This window comes from Phasianus colchicus, chromosome 23, assembly GCF_987193195.1.
Source record: "Phasianus colchicus chromosome 23, bPhaCol1.hap1.1, whole genome shotgun sequence".
In the NCBI taxonomy this organism is placed as follows: Eukaryota; Metazoa; Chordata; class Aves; order Galliformes; family Phasianidae; genus Phasianus; species Phasianus colchicus.
In genome coordinates this window covers 2,420,506-2,442,057 of record NC_143458.1, presented here as the reverse complement: position 1 = coordinate 2,442,057, position 21,552 = coordinate 2,420,506, and the positions used below count along the sequence as shown (strand labels likewise).

General features: G+C 46.3%; 1 protein-coding gene across 4 annotated transcripts in view; it reads right to left on the bottom strand.

The window, feature by feature from the left end:
- Nucleotides 1–21,552, bottom strand: part of CADM1 (cell adhesion molecule 1) — a 158,881-nt gene that overhangs the window by 66,747 nt on the left and 70,582 nt on the right. Inside the window, exon 1 of one of the 4 annotated variants that reach the window (XM_090123482.1) lies at nucleotides 7,584–8,162. The exons of the other annotated variants lie outside the window; for them this stretch is intronic. Coding sequence (XP_089979608.1) covers nucleotides 7,584–7,695 — 112 coding nt within the window. The 5' untranslated portion in view covers nucleotides 7,696–8,162. Of the gene's footprint in view, nucleotides 1–7,583; nucleotides 8,163–21,552 lie in introns of those variants that run through there. 4 annotated transcript variants of the gene reach the window in all.

Genomic DNA, 21,552 nt, shown 5'->3' with positions numbered 1-21,552 from the left:
GCATTGTGGTCCTTTTCAACCCAGGCCATTCTATGATTCCATGCTCCTGAGCACAGTGCTGTGTTCAGATGGTGCACTATGGGAGGTGGTTTAGTGTGGAAACATTAATGGGTAGGTGGGTGGTTGGACCAGATGATCTCAGAGATCTCTTCCAACCTCAATTACTATGATTCTTTCATTCTATAACTACATCAGCCCTATCCCCTCCACTGCCTCTGGACTTACAGCAGTGATACAGCAATTACAGAAACAATACAGAAATGAGGAGAAAGGGAGCATTTTTGCTTGCTTGGCACCTCCATGCAGCAGTGAACAGTTCCACTCCTGGTTTGCAGCACCAGTGCCAACAACAGGAATCCACCGGTTTGGAATTCACAAGCACTTGTATCAAACACGTGGCAATTTCTATCACATATTAAAGTTGTGGCTGCCTTTTAAAAATAGATTGTATTTAGTTTTTAATTAAGTCTTCGTCTTTCTTTAAAAAAACAACACAGGCCTTGAGGTTTAGATTGTCGTTTTAAACAAAAGTAAAGTGGTAAATGCCTTTTACATGCAACACCATTAGATATAATTAAGCAGTGGGTAAAGCATACATCGTGCTATAAATGTCATTTAGTTTTACAGTTAAACTCATCAACATTTATCAAAACACTGCCTGGAGAAAGAACGAGACAGCTACAGCTAGTGACTTCAATTCACTGCTTCTTTGAAGCAGCACGCTGCGAGGCAAAACTGCAGCAAAAAAAAAAAAAAATCAGCCTTCACATTTCATATTTTCATCTTTTTGACTGTAATGTTAATTTTCTGCTACGTTCCCATGCGTAGTGGGATGGTTTATCCATCGCCTGCCGCAGTCTGAGTGCAGCTGGAGCTGCAAAAGTAGTGAGAGCTGTGGGGTGGAAGATGGTGCTGGGGATGGGGGAGAGCAAGAAAAGGGGTTGGGGTTATGTCTTTATTGAACTGTTTGCAATGGAAGCACTGCCAGCTGCCACTGCTGTTCTCACAAACCAGTGTGGAAAGAGGAGCAATTTCCTTACAGGGCTTTGCAGGCCCTCAGGACCACCCTGCTTTGCTCCAGCATCTCCTGCTCTGATTCTTCCAGGTTACACCTCTCCAGCTGCCAATGCTGAATGCAATGTAAAACCAAAACAAAGAGCCAAAGGCCTTTGAGCTGGTGGCAGCTCAGGAACCCTGCTTGTAGAACATGAAACGTGGAGCAGGAACAGATGCACAGTGCCACCAATGTGTCCCCTGCCCAACTGGACAACGTGACCATCACCTCTACAGTGACCATACAACTGCCATCAGCTGAGATGAATGTCATTTGTATTTGTGTGTGTGTGTGTGTGTGTGTGTGTGTGGCTGCTTCCTGGGGATGAACCATCAAAGGAAGAAAAATACAAGCAGAGTGCATTACAAGATGCTGGTGCGCCTGTTGCATGTTAAAAGCTTAAAAGAACTTCTAAAATTTATTTCAAATTTTCTTTTCTCCCCTGAGAAGCACAACAACGTGCAAATGGAGACCACTAGAAATAATTTTCAATTTGCAGATGACATGCACATGGTAAACATCAGTGGGTACCAGGACGGCAGGCACAGAGCTGACTGCAAACTGCATCAAGCTCTGACTTCAGACATTAAGGCAAACCCAGATTTGAAATGGATGTGTTTCATAATCAGCCATCATTAAAAAAATTACACTTATCCTATCTCAGAAGTAGCAAGGAATATTGTCAGGCTGCCCAGAGAGCTGTGGATGCCCCATCCCTGCAGGCACTCAAGGCCAGGTGGGATAGGCAGCCTGAGCTGATGGGGGCAGCCCTGCCCATGGCCGGGGGTGGCACTGGGTGATGCTTAAGGTCCCCTCCAACCTGAGCCATTCTACACTGACTGCTGGAAATATGCATTAATTCCCCACTTTCCCAGTCTGTAATTGTGTGATTTGAGATCATGGAGATTCTCTCCCTTTCCCCTCCGCCCTCCTGTGCTGCTGGGATGGCTCCGTGCTGCTGTCTGCTTCCCACCCGTAAGCGATGCGCAGTGTTGGCAAGGCAACAGACTGCAGACTTCTAGGAAGTTACAGCATGTGCACAGAGGGGAGGGAAGGACACAGCCAGTCGGGAAGCTGCCGCCTTAATGGTGCTCCCCAATGCCCATCGGTGGCACCAATGCTGCGCTGGCTGTGCACATGGATGGGACACTGGGTACCAAGCTCCCTACCAGGATGCAGATGAAGCCAACTTCAGCCCCAACTTTCTCTCAGCAGAGATCTCTGAAATGGATAGCACACCCTCGCAGCAATTCTTTGGGTCACCTTGTTTGAGGATTGTGTGCTAATAAAGAGAGACCACTCCACCGAAAAATCTATCTTCTTAACTGCTTGAAACTGAATTTAAAATGCATGTATGCACTGCTCCTATCTGCTCACTATGCTGAGCCTCTCCTTTGGCCTTATGATAAAAGAACGCAGGAAATTATAACCAACTTTCCCCCAGCCCGGAAAAGAGAATTAATTACTGTGAGCACAAAGTCAGCACTACTCCAATAAACCAACGCAATCCATTCAAGCACCAAATAGCAAGAAAAAAAAAATATCTTAGAGGTCTGATACCTCGCTACAGCCATTCACACAATGTGGATATTACACAACAGCTGCGCCTTGGACTATCACAAAGCCAACATTAACTCTACCGTTATTAGAATGAAATAAAGCTTCACTTTCCACACACATGCTTAGCACTGCTGCACAGTCATAGGGAGGCTTTGCATTGGTAAGCAGTGTTTCTTTTAAAGGACAAATGATCATTTTTCTTACACTTTTGGAAAATCACCCATTTTTCAAAGATTGAAGAGCATGCAGGTAGGTTCAAAGTTGGGCATATTCCCAGGAACACAACTAGATGGCACTGCTTTTGTCCCAGCCAAAACGAGCCAAACAGACCACCTGCATTAATAACATTTTACTTAGGAAACCCTCTATGTCCCAAATAAGGTTGGTCAAAAACACCTTTTTTCTTCTTTTAAATCCAGAAAGGCCAACTTTTCAATAACGTCAACAAACTGCATGATGCATCACATTTCTGGAGCTGCAAGCTAAGTGCAATCCATCGTCGGTATTTTTCCAGTAAGTCACCAAAATTACACCCTGGATCAATATTTTAAAAGCAGTTGATAAGCTTTAAGATGGCTTTTGCTGCAATGCCAGTTTGGGAGGTTCTGCACGAAAGGCCCTTTTGTTTTTTTAAGCCAACCTTGAGAATAACTACACAACACTTAGGAGTGGATGACAAACCAACGTAACGACGACCCCAGCCATGCAGGTTAGCTGTTAGCTGGAGCAGCTCCACCAGCACCATCAATCACTCCATCCTTGCGAGGCAATTCCATGAGTTCCACCTACAGAGCCCAGACTGGAGCACCAACATCCCTCCTGCACCAGCACAGCTCACCTCAACAGCCAGCTCGCTCGGTTGCTGCTTGAAACTCATTACCATGGAATAAAGATTCTGTGAATGGAATTTATTAAGCTCGGTTGATGAGATAAAACACTCAGGTTTTGTAGAAAAACACTCTGACACAGACTCCATATGCTTAACATCGAAAATGAGCTAGGTTACTTCAACCAGGAAAATTTCGTTTTTCTACTGCATATATTTAATTTGGTAGCAGCTCATCTTCCTGTCACAACCCTGAATAAGGGAATCTAAACAGCACGCCTGGAAATGGATCAACGAACATGTGCTTTTCTCTGGTTTGGGATGAATTATCCCCTGCGTGCTACCCAGAGACAGCCATGAGCAGCCCTTACAGCTTGATGAATGGCTTTTTAGTTTAGGTTGCATTATGAGAACAAAACAAACGATCATGAATCATAAGATTTTATGGGGATGCTGTTTCTTATAATTTCTTAAAAGAAAAAAAAAAAAAGGAATTACATTCTGCTCATTAACAAACCTCCCTGTAAAAAGCTAAGGGTTTTGAGAATGTACAACAAGCCGATTACATGGAGGTAACGAGGGGGACAATAGATAATGACTTAAGTCAAATTCTATTTTAATATGCCCAAAGAAACAATAGTGTAACCAAACAGGGGCAGGGAATTGGAAAAGAAGGAAATTTAGCTGCCACTCTCCTCATTTCAATCTGAAAGGCCATATAATTAATTAAGCTCGTCACTTTCTCTTGCAACTGCCAGGCGGTGCTTCACAGCACCTCCAAACCTCATCCTCAGCACTGCACCAGTGCCCATCATCACAGGAGCTCCTGGGCCATTTTCTGAACCAAGAACCACGACACTGATGCTCATACACAAGCCTGAAGCAGACTGGAACTCAGTCCCCTTGTTTCAGCTCTGTGCATTGCCAACACCGTGACCCTACAGCTCTCCTTGGGTTCTCCATGGACTACATGCCAGCGTGGTCGTAACCCTGGGCTTCTCTTTACTGCCCTATATTTGATTCAGTCATTATCTCAAATGCAAATTGGGATTCTTCAGCTGAGAAAATTATTGGGGTATCCTCTGGTCTGAGAAATGCCCAACAGTGCCTCAACATCGCTGCCAAAATAACCCCCACAAAACTATTAAAAGCAAAATCCCACAAAATCAGCTTCTCCATCGCTTCTCCCTTTGCTAACACCTCCCTCCCCCACTGCTGACACACAACCAGAGCTGAAGGGAACACGTCAGATGGTGATCCCAATTAACAGGCACACATCTATTCAAGTGAAAAGGTTTCACAGCTTTCATTGAAAGTTTTGTGCCTGCCTTCCCGCCATCCCAAAGCAAGGGCTCATTACTGATGTAGAACAGTTTTGTAATTGGTTGGGAATATGGTTCTTAACACAATACCCTGGAGAGGCGGCTTTATTAGGTTCCCTAATACTACTAAAGAATGCAATAAAAAACCCAAACCCAGATGTCTGGCTCCAAACCAGGGAACTTGGCTGGTCCAATGAGATTTCCATTACGCTGATACTGCGCTGCCCAAAGTATTGTACTTATGCAAAGGTGGCATTCACAAATGAATACTAAAAGAAAGAGTATCACTGCTTGATGTGAGCTTTCCTTGCAGAAAACAGAACGCTTGGCTTGCCATAATGCTGTTTTAGCAGCACAGAGCTGAAATGTCCTGGAATTGAGACTGCCGTGCCTTAGCACAGAAGGGAGTCCATTCTTCATAAGAAGCAGTGCTGTTAATATATAGATCCATATTCCACAATGTCACTTTGACATATCAGAACTCAACGCACCGTTTAGTTAAAAATAATGCTCAGAGATGCTGAGCACATCATCCAAATACATTTTTGCACTCTTCAGGCTTTTGTGCACGTTTCTCTGCTGTTCTGTAATCCATGTAGCATCTAAAAGAAATTCAGCATCTTTATTTTAAAGTTTCACAGGTAAAAACTCAAAGCCAGAGAGAATGAGAGATGAGAGCATCTTAAATTAAAAGAGGATTGGTGAACTAATTGCTGAGAAGCTGACAGCCTAGGAATAGAAGGCAGAGGAAACCCAAATGGTGACAGCTTTGCCAGCACAGCGCAACCACCTCCTGCTCTGTGCCAGAATCAGTGAAGATGACCCAAAAAGCAGCTGCTGACAGCTCAACAGAGGGCATCAGTCGCCTTGCAGAGGGAATTGGGACTGTGGGATCCCTGCACCGTGCAGGGAACTAACAGCAAATTTGGTAAAATGCAGAAGCAGGTCAGAAAAGAAGTTTCAGAAGTGAGGTGGGACAATTATTTGAGCATCACTGTCCTCCCCAGGAAATGCAAACAGAACTGTGCTGCTGTGGGACTCCTCCTGTTAACTGCTCTAACATGATTGAGAGCACAGTCCTGCTAGAACCCAAAGCTTCAGTTCCTGCTTGAAGTGGAAGAAAAGGACTGAGAAAGGTCAATGGAAGGAGACATCACCAGAAAAGCATTCACTGCTCAGGAGCACATTTTCCCCCTTTAAGGATCCCAGTCCCACCTAATTGCCCAGGACAGCAGGAGATTGCCCATCCGACAGCACTGGCAGAACTCACCGCACAGGAGAGCCCTGTTACAGGGATTTAAATACTAAGGGTTCCTACAGTCGCATCACTTCACTTGCCAAAAGCACTCTAGGAACATAAAATAAACATAGTGAAAGCCTCTCAGTGCGACTGCCAAGCTGGAACAGCAGCCCTCCATTTAATTAAGAGAGGCAGGCGGGGTTGGGGAGCTGCCCCTGTGCATCCTGCCGACGCAGCACCACACCTGGAGAAAACAGAACTTCTCTACTGCTGTTGCAATTATTGTTTGAGTTGGAAGAGACCCTCAAAGGTCGCCTGGTGCCTCCCTGCAATGCACAGGGATACCCACAGCTCCAGCAGTGCTCACAGCCCCGTCCAGCCTGACCTTGGCTGTGTGCAGAGATGAAGCATCCATCACCTCTCTGGGCAACCTGTTCCCAGGATTCTTCTTCCTGCAGTCCATCTCCTGGCTTTATTTTGGCCACTCGAGCTGTCCCATCCCAACATCCCTGCTCACAGGAGCTGCGGATCTGGCAGGACCCAAAGAACATCACAAAGACAGAGGGACCTGACAGCCTCTCATTTAGAACACAGGAAATTTGCCTTTTTACCCATTTAAAGCAAACCTGAATTTTCCTTTTGTATGTCAGATAAGACGCACTCATCACACCTCTTTCCCTGGAGGGCTTTATAGAAATGTTTTGCAGAAGTAATACCTGCAGAGTGTGAGAGATAGCCTTTCTACGAGGAAGAAATTTCGGATTGGGTTGCTAAAAGCATCAGCCTGCTTATCAATCTAAGAGCAGCATCTTTAAAGGTCACGAGTGGAAAAAAAAAAAGCCCATCAGATACTCATTCTAATTCCTAGCAAACAGGAGCTCATTTTTCACAAATCCACCCTGCAGTGCTCAGTAACATGACCTTTCACTTACAAAGAGAATAGCGGATTTCTGTCTCGTGTTAACCTCCCTTCTTTTCCATAAATTAAGCACAGTTTCGATACCATCTTAACATGCTCTTCCAACAGTGCCCTTAAAGTTTCCACAAACCATACGGTGCAGGGGTTATTTAATGCCCTTTGAGCCCATGCAGCCATGTGCAAACCAAGCAGGGTTGCCACCCACCAAATCAGGATGCCCAGAGCCCCTCACAGCCTATATACAAAGACATTCCAAAGCAGGCAAACTTGAGGTGAGAATAAGACCTTTCCTCTCAGAAGTTATCAGCTCTTTAAGATCTTCAAAGAAACCGAGTGAAGGTGAAAAAACACTTGGAAGCAGAGCTAAGAACTGCACAGCCTGGGGGATAGAACTATTTGCAGAGCGCTCAAGAGAGACCACAACACACCTCACAGAACTGTTTGAGGAAGGGACCCTTGCAGACCATGTAGTCCAACTCCCCTGCAACCATCAGGGATGCCTACAGCCCCCTCAGGCTGCTCTTCTTCCAACCCAGTACTTAAAACACACCAAGAAAACACAAACCAGTACCACCCCCACAAAACACAGTCACTGCTAAGGTGGGAGTTCTAATCTGGAGGGAGCAAAGGAGTTATCACCACCCACAGCACAGTATACCCACCAATGGCATGACCTGCTTGGAAATCCGTGTATTTAACAAACGTTACGTTTTGGCAGCTAAAAACGTTGGCAATAAAGGGGTAGGTTGATCTTCTGCTTCTGTGCTTACTCATAACGCTCCTCACTTGGTCGCATGATCTTTGCCTGCTTGTTTGCACTACTTCATCTCTTTAACAGAAGCAGAACACATGACATTTACCACTGCTGTTTCGCAATTATCTCTTATTTTAGTTAGTGGTATCTAAAATGTCACCATGGGATTCTACCCACACACCCACCGCCGTCCAACTTCACTTTGACCACAGATGCTCACACGCTTCCACCTGCCCTGCAGCTCCTGGTGCTGCCCTAATAGCACCATATAGCATCCCAGCCACCCCAATGCTGCAAGGCCACGCTCCCCAGGCCAACCTCTCCATGCAGCTTAGCTGGGACTGGGCTGGAGCCCAGCAGGAGTAAAGCTGCAGCTGCTAACCTCCCACACCTACCAAGGGAGACTGAAGGGAAAAATGACTGCCACGCTGTTGTCTAAGCAATCCTAGGCCTCTTCTGAATGTTATGCGCGCTTCTTTGTGAAATGTACTGTCATCATGTGAGTAATACCAGGATGATTTGCCAGCTTCTGAGGCGTATGAGTAGGATTGTGTAGGACTACGGATTTCTGACGACTGCCGCCAAGTGTGACAACAGGATCTGACTATGAGCCACGAGGTCAACTGGCTTACTGGGAGCTGAGTCAGATCCCTTCTACCACATAAATGCACAAAGGAGTCCCTCAGCTCACATCTTTTAGAATTCTAGACTCACAGAATGGCTTAGCTTAGAATGGACCTCAAATCCCAGTGCCAACCCCCAGCCATGGGCAGGGCTGCCCCCCAACAGCTCAGGCTGCCCAGGGCCCCATCCCACCTGGCCTTGAGTGCCTGCAGGGATGGGGCACCCACAGCTGGCAGCAGTGCCAGCGCCTCGGCGCCCTCACATCTTCCCTCTTGTCACTTAAAGCCATTCCCCCTTGTCCTGTCACTGTCAGACCCTGTAAGAAGTTGGTCCCCCCCTCCCACAGATCGACTGTGCAAAGGGACATGAGCGTGCAGGGCTCAGTCTCTTCCAGTTCTGCCAACAAATAGGTTAAAAATACTCTGTACTCCTCCTTATTACCAAAAACAGGAAACGAGTAGCAGCCTTCACTCGATTACCCTCGCAGAGGGAAGAGTGGGCTCCACAGAGCTATCAGGACCAACACCATTTGAGTGTTTATGAGCGGTGAGATTAAAGCTCAAGGCAGTGTGTAGGGTGGCTGTGGGAGGGAAATAGCAGGCATTTGCATCCAATTTTGCTCGTTCTTGAAAGAGATCTGGCAGATGAATGTCTCCTCTCCACCTCCAGCCGTTGGGGTGAGTCAAAGATGGGCTCTGGTCAAAGGTGAGAGTAAGCACATGGACTGTGCTCACCAGAGATGGACCAGCAAGAATCTCTTCCCAGAGTCAATAAGCGACCTCATCTCAAGAGCAAATTCAGTTCTGTACGTTCATGAATTATTGATCGCCACCGCTGTATCAATAGTAAGCAGCCAAAGCAGCTCACAAGCAATTCACGCCTCACGAAAAGCAGAGAGCAGCACCAGAAAACTCAATACAAGAAGAAGAAACATCTCACTGTATCAATTTTGGTTCAGTTATGTATTTGCAGCAACTCCCTCCATCCTTATCTTTATCTTCATTTATTTTATATTAGCTCGGCGCTTTTAATTCTAACTTTGTCTGGAAAATATTTCTCAGAACGTTCTTTGTTCACCACCCACCACTGCAAGGCTGTTGCCAGCTCTCATAGCGATATCACAGACAGCATGTGCCAGCTGAAGAGAATGGCATGTACCTGTCAGTCTTTGTAAGAGCAGCTATTTCTGGATGTGATTTACATGAACAGTCTCCTGCATTTTGCTCAAAATCTCCATTTTATACAGAAATCTGATGTTACCTGGATGCTGCCGGGTCAGGCGGTATCAATGTACTGACAGCACCAGGGCTGTGTTTCGGAGGGATAACTGCAGGGCTTGGCTCACGGCTCATCTCTTCCCAGAAATAATTAACTCCAAAGGCTTTCGTCCTCACACTTGCAAAAGAAAAGTATTTTCCATCTTAAACTAAGGATAATAGGGGCACAGAACTAAAGCTCGCATCGATTTAGAGACGCCGCGGTGCTTAAGGAGACGCTAAATAGGAGTGCTGCTTTGTGCTCGGACGTTTCGATCCTCTTCTCCACTTGGGAGCTGAGCACACGGCTGCTCCCAGGTCAGCACGTGGAGCAGACCGGGGCTGCGGGGAATCAACACCACAGAAACATTCAAGGCCAGGCTGGATGTGGCTCTGGGCAGCCTGAGCTGCTGGTTGGCAGCCCTGCACATAGCAGGGCTTGGAACTGGATGATCACTGTGGTCCTTTTCAACCCAGGCCATTCTATGATTCTATGAAACACGCTGATGTTTCCATGAAGGTCGAGACAGAGTTCTGTCTGGAATTGCTAATGCTTTAGCAAAGGCAAGAGAAAAAAAGTCCTAAGCAGTGTGCAAAAGGAATCCAACTTGGTAATATAAAGATCCAACACTCTAACATTAGCTTGGTTATAATTCCTTTTGCGATAGAAAAGCACGATTTCAGAATAGCTACTGTAGTGGTGGGTGCAAATATAACTTTATCTGCTCTAAATTAGGCTACGAACTGGGAAACATCTCAATTGTCCTAAGGAGAAAAGTATCACTTTGGTATCAAGCAACGCTTTCTCAAAATAAGTTACAGCAGAAATCTCAGAATGATATCACAGCATGGCTCAGGTTGGAGGGGAGCTCAGAGCCACCCAGTGCCACCCCCGGCCATGGGCAGGGCTGCCCCCCACCAGCTCAGGGCCCCATCCCACCTGGCCTTGAGTGCCTGCAGGGATGGAGCACCCACAGCTCCCCATTCTGAGCTAGCTGCTATGGGAAGGCTGAGCTCAGAGCGGGCAGGAATTGCATCAGAGGCCTCTGTTTCCCAAGCGTGTTGGAAGGATGGAAACAGATGATGTTATTCTACATTTAGGTATCACTTGAAGCCTTTGTGACACTCAGTAAAACAGTCCTCAGCCCCCAGAGCACATGTTAGAAGCAAGGATAGCAACAGCCAGGACAACAACAGCTCAGTATCTGGTACCTCACTGCTCTCCAGCTCTGTTCCCTAGCCTAGGACCACAGCAAACAGCAGCAGCACAGCCAGGACAGGGCCACTATTTGTGATCTTCTCCACCCCCTCCACTCATACAGAGCACGGAGATTTTGCTGGGAGATGAGCAGTACAGATGCAAGCACCTGAAGGAGGAGCTGCAAGGGAGGCTGCTCCAGTTCCTAACTGCTGCTATACTCTGAGCATGAAGGCTGTTTTGCAACAGAAAGCTGCAGTGCCAGCTTTTGCAAGCACTGGAGAGGCTGAGCTGAAAGGGAAACACACTGCAGATGGCAGAAGTCAAAGCTCCTCGCGCTTGCTAACCTCTTAGAGCCACCAAAACCAGCAATGCAGAGAGCTGGGAGCACAGGAGGTGGGTGTCTGCAGATGGGATCCTCTCTGCAGGTTTCCTCTGGAAGAAATGGTGCAGCACAAAGTGCAGGGCTGGAAGAGTCAGGATCTGACTGCATCTCCCATCCACAGAATGCCACATTATCCCTTAACAGTGGAAAAACTGAACTTTTTTTTCCCCCCATTCTATACCTCCAGTTGGAGATGGTAAGAACGTAATTATGAAACAGCCAAAATGCCCACATTACAAAACCAGGAAAGCAGTTATCTGAAGGATTCCTACTTGACGAGATATCCTAACTCTGCGTCCTATAAAGCTGAGTCACGCAGCTCAGCCATGACCCCGCAGGGCACAGTGTCAGCTCTCATTCTGAGAAGGGCTCCTGCACACACACACACAGCATTCAGAAGCCTATTCCCTTCTGCAGAGCATCCCTGCCTGTGATTTCCTATCACATCCATGGAGCCACACAGCTCTGGGACAGCACAGCTGAGCACGATGCATTGCCTCCTCCTTGGCACGTCCAGTTGACAACAGTGGCCACAGAGCCCAGCAGGCCTCCAAGCAATGCTCTGGGTTGCTTCAATTGGGGTGGGTTCATTCCAAAAGTTACCAGCCTAGGAAAGGTAACGAATTCTGGTTGTCTTAGTGCAGTAATAATTCACTATTTCATTTCTACAAGAGATGCTTCTCTCTAGTTATGGCTTTAAGCTTTGACCTGTAGTAGAATTCTCTAGTTCGCCAGCACTGTGGGATGGCAGGCACAACTGGGGAAGCCTTTCCTAACAGAAACAGCATCATGTTAACCTCACCCACCAACAAAAAGCCTCCAAATGAAATTACTTCATGTTCTAATCCAGCTATTTCATGGAATCATTGGATCACAGAATTGCTTAGGTTAGAGGCAATCCTAAAGATCACCCATTCCCAGTGCCATGCCATGGGCAGGGCTGCACCCCACCAGCTCAGGCTGCCCAGTGCCCCATCCCACCTGGCCTTGAGTGCCTGCAGGGATGGGGCACTTTTATCACCTTCAGTAAGACTGAGCAGCAATAGAAAAATCTTTCAAATGAAGGGAAAAAATAACAAAAAAAAAATCCAAGCTCAGCTTCCAGATGATTTTTAGTGCCTTACATTCAGATCGGACATTGCAACACGAGGGCTGGAACTGATTGGAAGACCTTTTTGTGTTTTTTAAAAAAGACAAAGATGGTGCAGTCATCAAAACGAGAGTCAGTGTTGAACGGAGGGCAACTCGCTTTATGCACAGGGAGGTGAGTGCAGGAACTTCTGCCATAGAATCACAGAACGGCCTGGGTTGAAAAGGAGCACAATGCTCACCCAGTTCCAACCCCCTGCTGTGTGCAGGTCGCCAACCAGCAGACCAGGCTGCCCAGAGCCACATCCAGCCTGGCCTTGAATGCCTGCAGGGATGGGGCATCCACAGCCTCTTTGGGCAACCTGTTCCAGTGCCTCACCATCCTTTGGGTGAAAAACTTCCTCCCAATATCCAACCTAAACCTTTCCTGTCTCAGTTAAAGACAATCCAGCCCTCCAGCCAGCAGAAAACCCCCAGCTCTGCTGGCCCAGCCACAGACCACAGTTACCCATCTAGAGGAGAACTTCAGGCCAGCGTTTACAAACCTAATCTGTATGCATGCAGCAGCAGAGGATCTGGGGCAGAGCAGCATCAGGCAGCTGTTTGCTCGTACCCAGATGACGCACAGCTCCCACAGCAGTTAATCCTGGGAATGTCAGCAGCACACGCGGGAACGCGTTACGCTTTCTTCTCTTCCACTCCGAGCACCCCTTCATCCTTCAGCACTGCAAAACGATCCCTGTAAACACCGAGCGGTTCTAAACCAGGAGCCAGCAAGAGGGGAGAAAAAGAAAAAAGAAACACCCCGAAAATGACAACTTTGTGCTGCCGGGGCACGAGAGGATGCTGAACAACTGCAAAGCACTCCACGTGGCGAGCGCAGAGGTTGCTGATGACTTCTTGCACGGCCGGCATCACCCCGCGCTGAGCCGCAGCAGCGCGGCTAGGAGGGATGAAAGGGCGCTTTCTATAGGATCCCGACCCAACCCACAGGGATATTCCCTTCAAATTGTCTGCTCAGAATCACAAATAGCGGGTTGGCTGCGTCGTGTCAGACATGCACAACACAGTCATTTGTGATCCAAGCCTCGGATTTAAAAGAGGAAGAAAGGATCCTTGCCTGCCTGGAGATAAACTTAAGTAAATAATGTTTGCCATCAACTCTAAATGAAGAATGACAGTTAAATTTTATAATCATCTTCACAGCTTCAGGACTTACTTTATATTTTCTCAGGCTCATGACCCAGGGGTTGTCATAGCAACTAGGAAATCCTACCTTATCAGCCTCTTACATTTACATTCCTTACGGCTGCTTCCCTTTATGAATTAAATCCATCATGGTCTTCTATTCTCAAAATAAGAAGTTCTTAGGATTATCTCACAGAAACAAGGATCAAATGCTTTGATTGAAACACTATGCAAAAGCTAATTCGCTGGTGGTTTTCTTGAAGGGAAGATTGACTGTGCTACAAATAAATGGCTCCCGTCCAAGTTCGCAGCTGGCAGTTTTTCCACATACACGCAAAAATAAAAAGTTAGGAGAGCAAACATGGATTTTACAGTATGTTTCCATGAGTCGAAAGACAGCTTTACATCGGGGCTGCAAGCGCAGCCTCCGCTTGGCTGGAGTCTGCAGAGCTTCCAAGGCACAGCTAAGGTCACCATCAGCACGTGTTCACATGTAGTTACACAGCACACGCTGCAGTTATACCCATGGAAAGCCCTCCTGTGCTGCAGCTGCCTGGCTTGAGGAACTCAAGCTTTGAGCTCTGAAGAAGGCAGTTCCAATAAAGCACCATACGTAGAGCAGGATGCGTGGCAGACATTTACCAGAGCCCATGCATTCGAGCAGCGCTCATTAAGAAATACAAATTTCACTGCACGCATATGTTAGAGCTTACAGATCCCGAGACAATCTGTTGGGATATCTGTTTGGTTGCACTCAATACACAACCACGTACGGAGCTTTCATTAGAATCAATGAGGCTGGAGGAGACCTTTAAGGTCATCTAGTCTTTCACTCACCTACCAGCAATACAGCCCACATCCCTCAGGGCCACATCTCCAGGGAACACCCCCAGGGATGGTGACCCCACCACCCCATGCAGTCTATTCCAACAGCTGCTCCATCGATGGGCCCAGTCAGCCAGGACAGCAGTGACAATGCACATCTCCATCCTGAACAGCGCAGAATGAAGATTAACTTCTAAACCCCAGAACGGTGTCTGCGGGAGTCTTTTGATTAACACGACTCCTATAAATGGTAATGAATTTCATACAGGCAGCTCAACGTTCGCAGACCTGAAGGCATCAAAAGTTTAATTTGGTTAACGCACTTTTTATTCATTACCGGTCCTCCACAAGAAGCTGATCACCAACTTGTAGAGTGCATTGCTTAATTATCCATGCCGCACTTCTTAGAATGAGAAGCATTTAAGTTGTCTGTCAATACTGCACGCAGGGCAGCAGCTGTGATCGATCTCTGCAGTGACAGCAATGCAGCTGGAATGTCAAAGAACAACGGCAGCATCAGGCTGCTCCACTAAAGGACCAATGATTACACACAAAGAAAACAATCAGAAACTCATTCCAAAGACTTAAAACCCCCTCTATTTCCAGCGATATCATCTCCTGCATTTGCAGTCTCCAAAACTCTTCTTGCATGCATCGTATATCTTAGTTTCACCACAACATCTTGCTTGAGCAGCTCTAAGCCAGAACCACGTATGTTTTTTGCTTTATCTCTTTCCTCCATATTGCTCGCAGTGAGGACAATGAAAACGTGCATTCCAGTCATCTGCCAGCTCCCTCCATCCCCCAGGAAACGCCTGCTGAAATCAGAGCCGTTCTCTCAGCAGCGCTGTTTACCCACACATACTTAACGAAGTTTAGATTTAGAATAGCACACGTTGACGCCAGGATCCCCTCAAACTCAGCAACTCTACAGACACAAATTACGCACCCACAGACACAGGTGAAGACAGATGAAAGACGCATTTAAAAGAAGAAAAAGATTTAGAAAGCTCTGCAACACTACTTTAGTGAGCTCACTCCCCTCTCCAGGCTGAAATCCTCATGTCTTTACCAGCAGCAGAATTTGGCCATCCTGGTTTTTTCCTTCAATAACAGATGCTGCATAACAGTAATCGTGCCGCATGCTATTTTAACTGGCACTCGTCCCCTTCCACACTGTGCAGACCGGTCTGGGTACAGAACTGAAGCAAGTGTCTGCAACAGGAGCGCAGCTCTAAGTGCAGGAATAAGGGGCTGCAGCTCCAGGGAGGACAAGCCTGAATGTGGCAGCTGTAAAACAGACCTACTCAGCTTGCAAAGAAACCTATTCCAACGGGCAGAGCACTACCTGAGAACACCAGAACCAACAAACGCATCCCTGCTCCCACGTTCTGAAGCTTTCCAATCCGTGTTGGGATGGAAGCTATTTACAGGCAGGAGTTAAACCAGCAGCCCTTCGCAAAGGGATGCTAATTCAATATTAAGTTACATAAGTCAATATTCTTGTTTCCCCTTTTATCCTTTCAGCCAATATAAACTAATACAAATGATAATGACATGTCACCCATGACCTCTTAAGTACGCTCCTTATGTTAGCGCTCTAATATTTATTCTCTCCTTGAAGCGGATGACTCAAGTTGAGCAAAAATTTACTTTAGGTAAAGGAATTCCTAAACTGCATTAAAGCAATCTTCCTAACATGTCAAAAACAGCACAGGCACTTTTAATGCTCTCTCTTAAGCTCGTGGGGTGGGATTTTCAATACAATGTTCTGCTTCAAAAGTCTAGATTATAACACTGTGTTTACCCACAGCATTTTTCATCAGAAGTTTCCAGTTCTCAGCAAAAGACTGAGTCCAGGCATCAACTTCCTATCAAGATATCACAGGATGCTCCCTTTTACACATCCTCCTTACTGCGGTCACGGAGGACTCTACAAAAAGGACAGACTCAAAAGGAATAACACAAGATATGTATCTAAATAGAAAACGTATCCAACCTTCACAAAAACCCAACTGGCATAACAAGCGACAAGTGGGAGATGCATTTAAAAGGGAAAAAAAAAAAAAAAAAAATCAAGTGTGCCACCTTCTGTGAACCCCACCAACTATCGTGAGCTCTTTTGCAATGCCCACAGCCACAGTGGCTGCTTGTTCTCAGCATAAAAGGCCACAACGGCGCACAAGAATCCCTGCTGATACTTGAAAGGCAGAGATCCAAGGTCAGCCAGGCTCCGAGCCAAGACTTTAGCAATAAGCCATCAGATCTGCTCTGAAGTGGGGAAAGTAAAAGGTCTTTTAATTGCAGAGCTCTACAAGGCCCTCATGCTAATGCTCACCTTGAAACCATTGGCTTTATGCAAAACTGAGGACAGAAGAGACCACCTTCAGAAAGCTTTCTCCCCACGTCAGTGATTGAAAAGGATCCTTACCAGAAGGAGCCAGACCTGTTCTTGGAGGCACCCATCACTTGGCCACATTGAGTTTTGCACCACAACCAGTGCAGTGTGGCCAAACTTTGCCATCCTACAGCCATGGATGGCACGGGAAGAACTCCCCTCCCCAAGCAGGACTTCTTAGGACAGCTCATTGATCCAACATGCTTGGATCTTGGCTCAGCTTGGTGGCCAGGACCAGAGTGGCTTTGGTCACTGTTAAGCCCGGGCTGTTCTACCTTGGGAACGAGTCTGGAGCTCCACACATGCTACAAAAACAGCTGCTGTGGGAGAGGCTGTGTTCGTAAATTGAGTGAGAAAGTTCATTAAACGATAAAAATTCCAACCGTGCCACCGGGATGTAAATTGCATTCACATCCAGAGCTGACATGTTAAACAGTTTAATTTAGGTACAGCTCTTAGCAGCATTGGGTGTCTGCAACAGAAACAGATGCCTTGAATCATTTCAAAGTATGCTCCTGTCAGAAATGTCCTTTGTGACACCAAAATCAATTTCTTTCTCCTTTACTAACTACTTTTCCCAAAATAGAACAGAAAAAGTTGCTTTAATTTTATCTGTTGTAAGTGGTACAAAACGTGCTTTTAAGCTACTTAAGAATGTGGTAGCATGTAACATGTGCAACTCCAGTAATTAGTACTATTTTGATAGAGTAACTGGCAATGAGAATGAACCTGATCCATCTTCATTATGGGGATCTATAAAACCTTTGACAAGCCTGGCATAAACGAAGACAGGCTGCTTCCTCGTATTTACTTTCTTGCTGCCACAAGACAGCACTAACCAGGAAGGATCCAAGAACAGCAGACAGGCTCAGAGCCCTCCTCACCCACTGCACGGTGCTGGAAATTGTCTGAACAAATGGGATGTCCAGAGCTCGGGGTATTTCATGCTGATGGAACGAGCATTTCGTGCTGAAGGAACAACTCTGCGGTTCCAACGCCACGCATGTTGAAGTAGGTGCTGTAAATTGTGCATTTTCACTGCGTTTGCTGATCCAACGAAAGCAAAACACACTGCTGTATGGTAACAGAGTCAGTAAATTAAAAAAGATAATAATTCTAAGTGCTTAGTGACTTTAAATATTAACATTCAGAGGCCACGTAGTTCTCCCATCGATCTCTCCAATCTCTAAAACACGCCAACAACTCCAGCTTCTTTCTCTCCAGAAGGACTGTAGAAGCCTCCTCCTGTCTGGATGATGGAAGAGCAAAAGGAATCAGAAAAAGCAGTGTTTTCTCTCCAGGGTTGTAGCTAAACACAAAATAGCACCACGCAGCTGGTTTTCCACTTGTGCCTCAGCCCTTACCACTGAACAGTCTCCTTTTCAGCTGAGCCTTCAAGAAGGTTTTGCTTTTCAGCACATCTCCAATCCGCCCCATTCCCACATCTCCCCCAGGTTCGCTGCCCTTTGATTCCACCAGCAGAAGGCAACAGCTGTGACCTCCTGGGGGAAGTTCTTAGCAGCTGCCTGAAAAGAAGCATCACCCCAAGAATTCGGTTTTTGTCACCGCTAGCCTAATTCTAGCACTGAGATGCCAGAGGAGTGGTTGGGTACCTGCAGCTCTTGGGAAAGCCACACATTTTAGAAGAAATGAGCCCAACTCCCATCCTAGCCTTCCCCTGACACTGCAAAATCTATTTGCGAGCATCACAAGGAGGCAAGAGGAATAAGTAAGGTACTGGGTCATACAGAAAACATGGGAAGCTTCTAAAAATTGCTTGCCTAATAATACCAGCATTGCCATCATTACTGTGTTTGCTTCAGTGAGCCCTTAGTGATCCTCAGGCTATGGGCAACGCATCCATCTCTGCCTGCCTCATTCCAGTGCCTTAAATGCTTGCTTTGCTTTAACTCTTATAGCAGAACACGCACAAAAATGTCAAGAGTTCTTACCTACAAACAGTCAGATTTCACAGCCAACAGATGTGTATACATGCACTGAAGTACAAATACGTCAACAGTTTCTAACTTCTTTTTTTAACCTATGCAATGGGATAATTCACTGTGTTCTAAAAAGGAAAACAAGTGGGAAAAGAAAGCTCAAAAACAAGTAAAGCTTTGAAAATATAACCCAAGTTAGCTCATGTTCCTGAAAAATGGATTCAGAGGTTCCCAACTGAACAATGAATCAACTAGCTAAGGGCATCTGCATCTCAAATTAACACGGTTGGGATAAAAAAAAAAAGAGGCTTTAAAAGCCATAAGCAGTAGCGTTCACCATCATACTTTAAGTTGATTTTTCCTTGTCTGACCAGCTCCCATAGGGCAGAAGGCTAATGATTGCACTTCATCACGAGCAGCAGCGGGTATTTACATCCATCCTGCAACTGTGACAGCTGTGTCACTGATTCCCCAACCATTTCCACCACATGAACCAATCATCTGGTATGGAGCTGCAAGATGGAGTGCCCTGCAGTCATTATTCACCAAGCACTTTCATTAACAAACTGCCCTTAATTACAGTGGTAATTGCAAAATTATTTCATAGCGGCAATTATTCTTCTCAGCCCAATCCAAGCTATTTAAGTGGGACATTGTCTCTGAAAATGGCACAAAGCCAACTAATCTGCAACCAAGAATTTACTTTAATTGTGTTGCACGGTTTCTAAAGAGCGCACTCGAAACGGCAGCTTTGCAGAGGGCACTTCTTGTGGGAGAGCCCACGCCAGGCAGAGCTGCCATTAACCTGGCACACTCCTGCTCTGCAGGAACATCATCAGTGCAAACGAGCTGCCTTGGGTTACGTGCCAAATGCTGTGGGGTTTGAATGGGACCGGAGCACCTTGGCAGTTTGAACTTCGGATGCTCAGGGATGCTCCTCCTGAGCACCAGATTGAGACGAATGGTTGATTTTCTCTAAAGGAACTACAGCTGTATTAAAAACTTCGCACAGATCATCTTTATAACAACTCCGCAGCCAGTAAGTGAATCTATTTCATTTTGATCGTTGCAAATAAGCCATTAATGAGAAAAATCTAGGCATATTAGTCAGCGACCTAAAATACTGCACGAGCACAAGCTCAGTGCCAGGCTGCAAGCAATTCACATCTCTGACAGCGTTAGGGGGCAGCAGAAAAAAAGAAGGGGGAAGTTATTACACAAGTTATTGCACACCACAGGAGTCACTGCAACTCAAGTTAACCGTCTGGCGTGCTCCTTTAAGAGCCACAGATTGGTGAGCTTTGCTCAATTAATTCCATGCTCTTCCTTGCTTCTGCTGCTTTTTAACATCCTCTGGAGTAAATAGGGAAGATGCAAGAGTGCAGAACACCAATCACAGAACATTTGCAAAGCTCTCCTGTAGTTAGAAAAAATAAACAGCAGATCAACCTGCCAGGAATTCGGCTCTTCTTGGCTCCCCAAGTCTGAGTACCTACACATAAATCATACTGCAATGCATCTTTAATGCTTGGCCCAGTTTACACATACCAGTGCTGCAGTAACACCATCTTTGGTGCTCTGGGTGCTCCCAGTCCTCAAGGACAGAAGCTGGCTGCAAAACACCCATGTTACAGGTTTGGATTTCCTGGTCATTGAGCTTCCCAGCCTCTCCTCACTGCACTGATCACAAAATGCTCTTATCAGGTTTGCAATTTGTACAGGAAGATGCACCTCAATCCATTCGGTTTTAAGAATTTAAAGGCAATTTGTTGATCCTATTTTTTTTTTTTTTAATAAGAACTCCTCCAACAAACACCTGGGTTAAGTGGAACCAGAAAAAAAATTCCAGCAACTTCTAAAGTCCCAGTTCTGAGTTCTATGAGTTAACTCTGTTAAATGAAGTCCCACCACACTACACGAGCAACAGCCCTCATTCCACAAAACGTTGCTATTTCTGCCTGAAGTTCACAATTATTATTATTTTTTTTTTTAACAGCACTCTTCCAGTTGCAAAAAGCTGCCCCAAACTGATGGGACCTCTGAGTGCTGGAGGAGAAAGGGAATCAATATCTTGTCGAGCAACAACGAGAACGGATCAGAAGCAGGGCTGTGAGCACTCCTCTATATAGAGCAACTCAGGCAAAGCCTCCCCTAATGATCCTCTGCCAAACACTTGCAGCACCTCCAGGCAGCACGCAGCTGCAGCACTGGTTTATAAAATGCTGCAGAAAGTGAAGAGGTGCAGAGACTTGGTTGATAACGCAGCTGACGACAGACAGCTCGATCAGACACATGTTCACAAACAGCTCAAATATCTCCAATGACAATACGCTCATGCGTGCGGCGTTACTGCACTTCTCAGTCAAACCAGAGACATTCAATAATCACCCAGAAAAGCACCATCTGTTATGCCTTATTGCTTAATTAAACTAAAATACAGAACTCCTTAATTCTCACAGCTCATAAAGATAAAGGTCATCACACAGCTTTACTGTCAGGTATTCTGTATATAAAACAGAGGCTGGAGTTTCTTTCGGCCAGGCATCACTCAGACATCACTCCATACCCCTGCATGGAGCTGTGGGTGCCCCATCCCTGCAGGCACTCAAGGCCAGGTGGGATGGGGTCCTGAGCAGCCTGAGCTGATGGGGGGCAGCCCTGCCCATGGCCAGGGGTGGCACTGGGTGGGCTTTGAGCTCCCCTCCAACCTGAGCCATTCTGTTGTTCTATGATTTGAAAGTTGCTGGGCACTTGAGCTCACAAAGCCCTCCAAGGGCAAGTCCTTCTTGCAGGGATGTCTCAAGCTGGTTATCGCTGACGAGAGAAAATGCATCTCCAGATTCACACTGAAATAACCTGAGTTGCTACAGCAGTGACCTCTCAAATGTAGCAGTCAGTAAAAGCTGAGCCCTGCTGACAGCAATGACAGGAACGAAACAGGAACCAACAGATTCCCATACTCTCTGTACAAAAG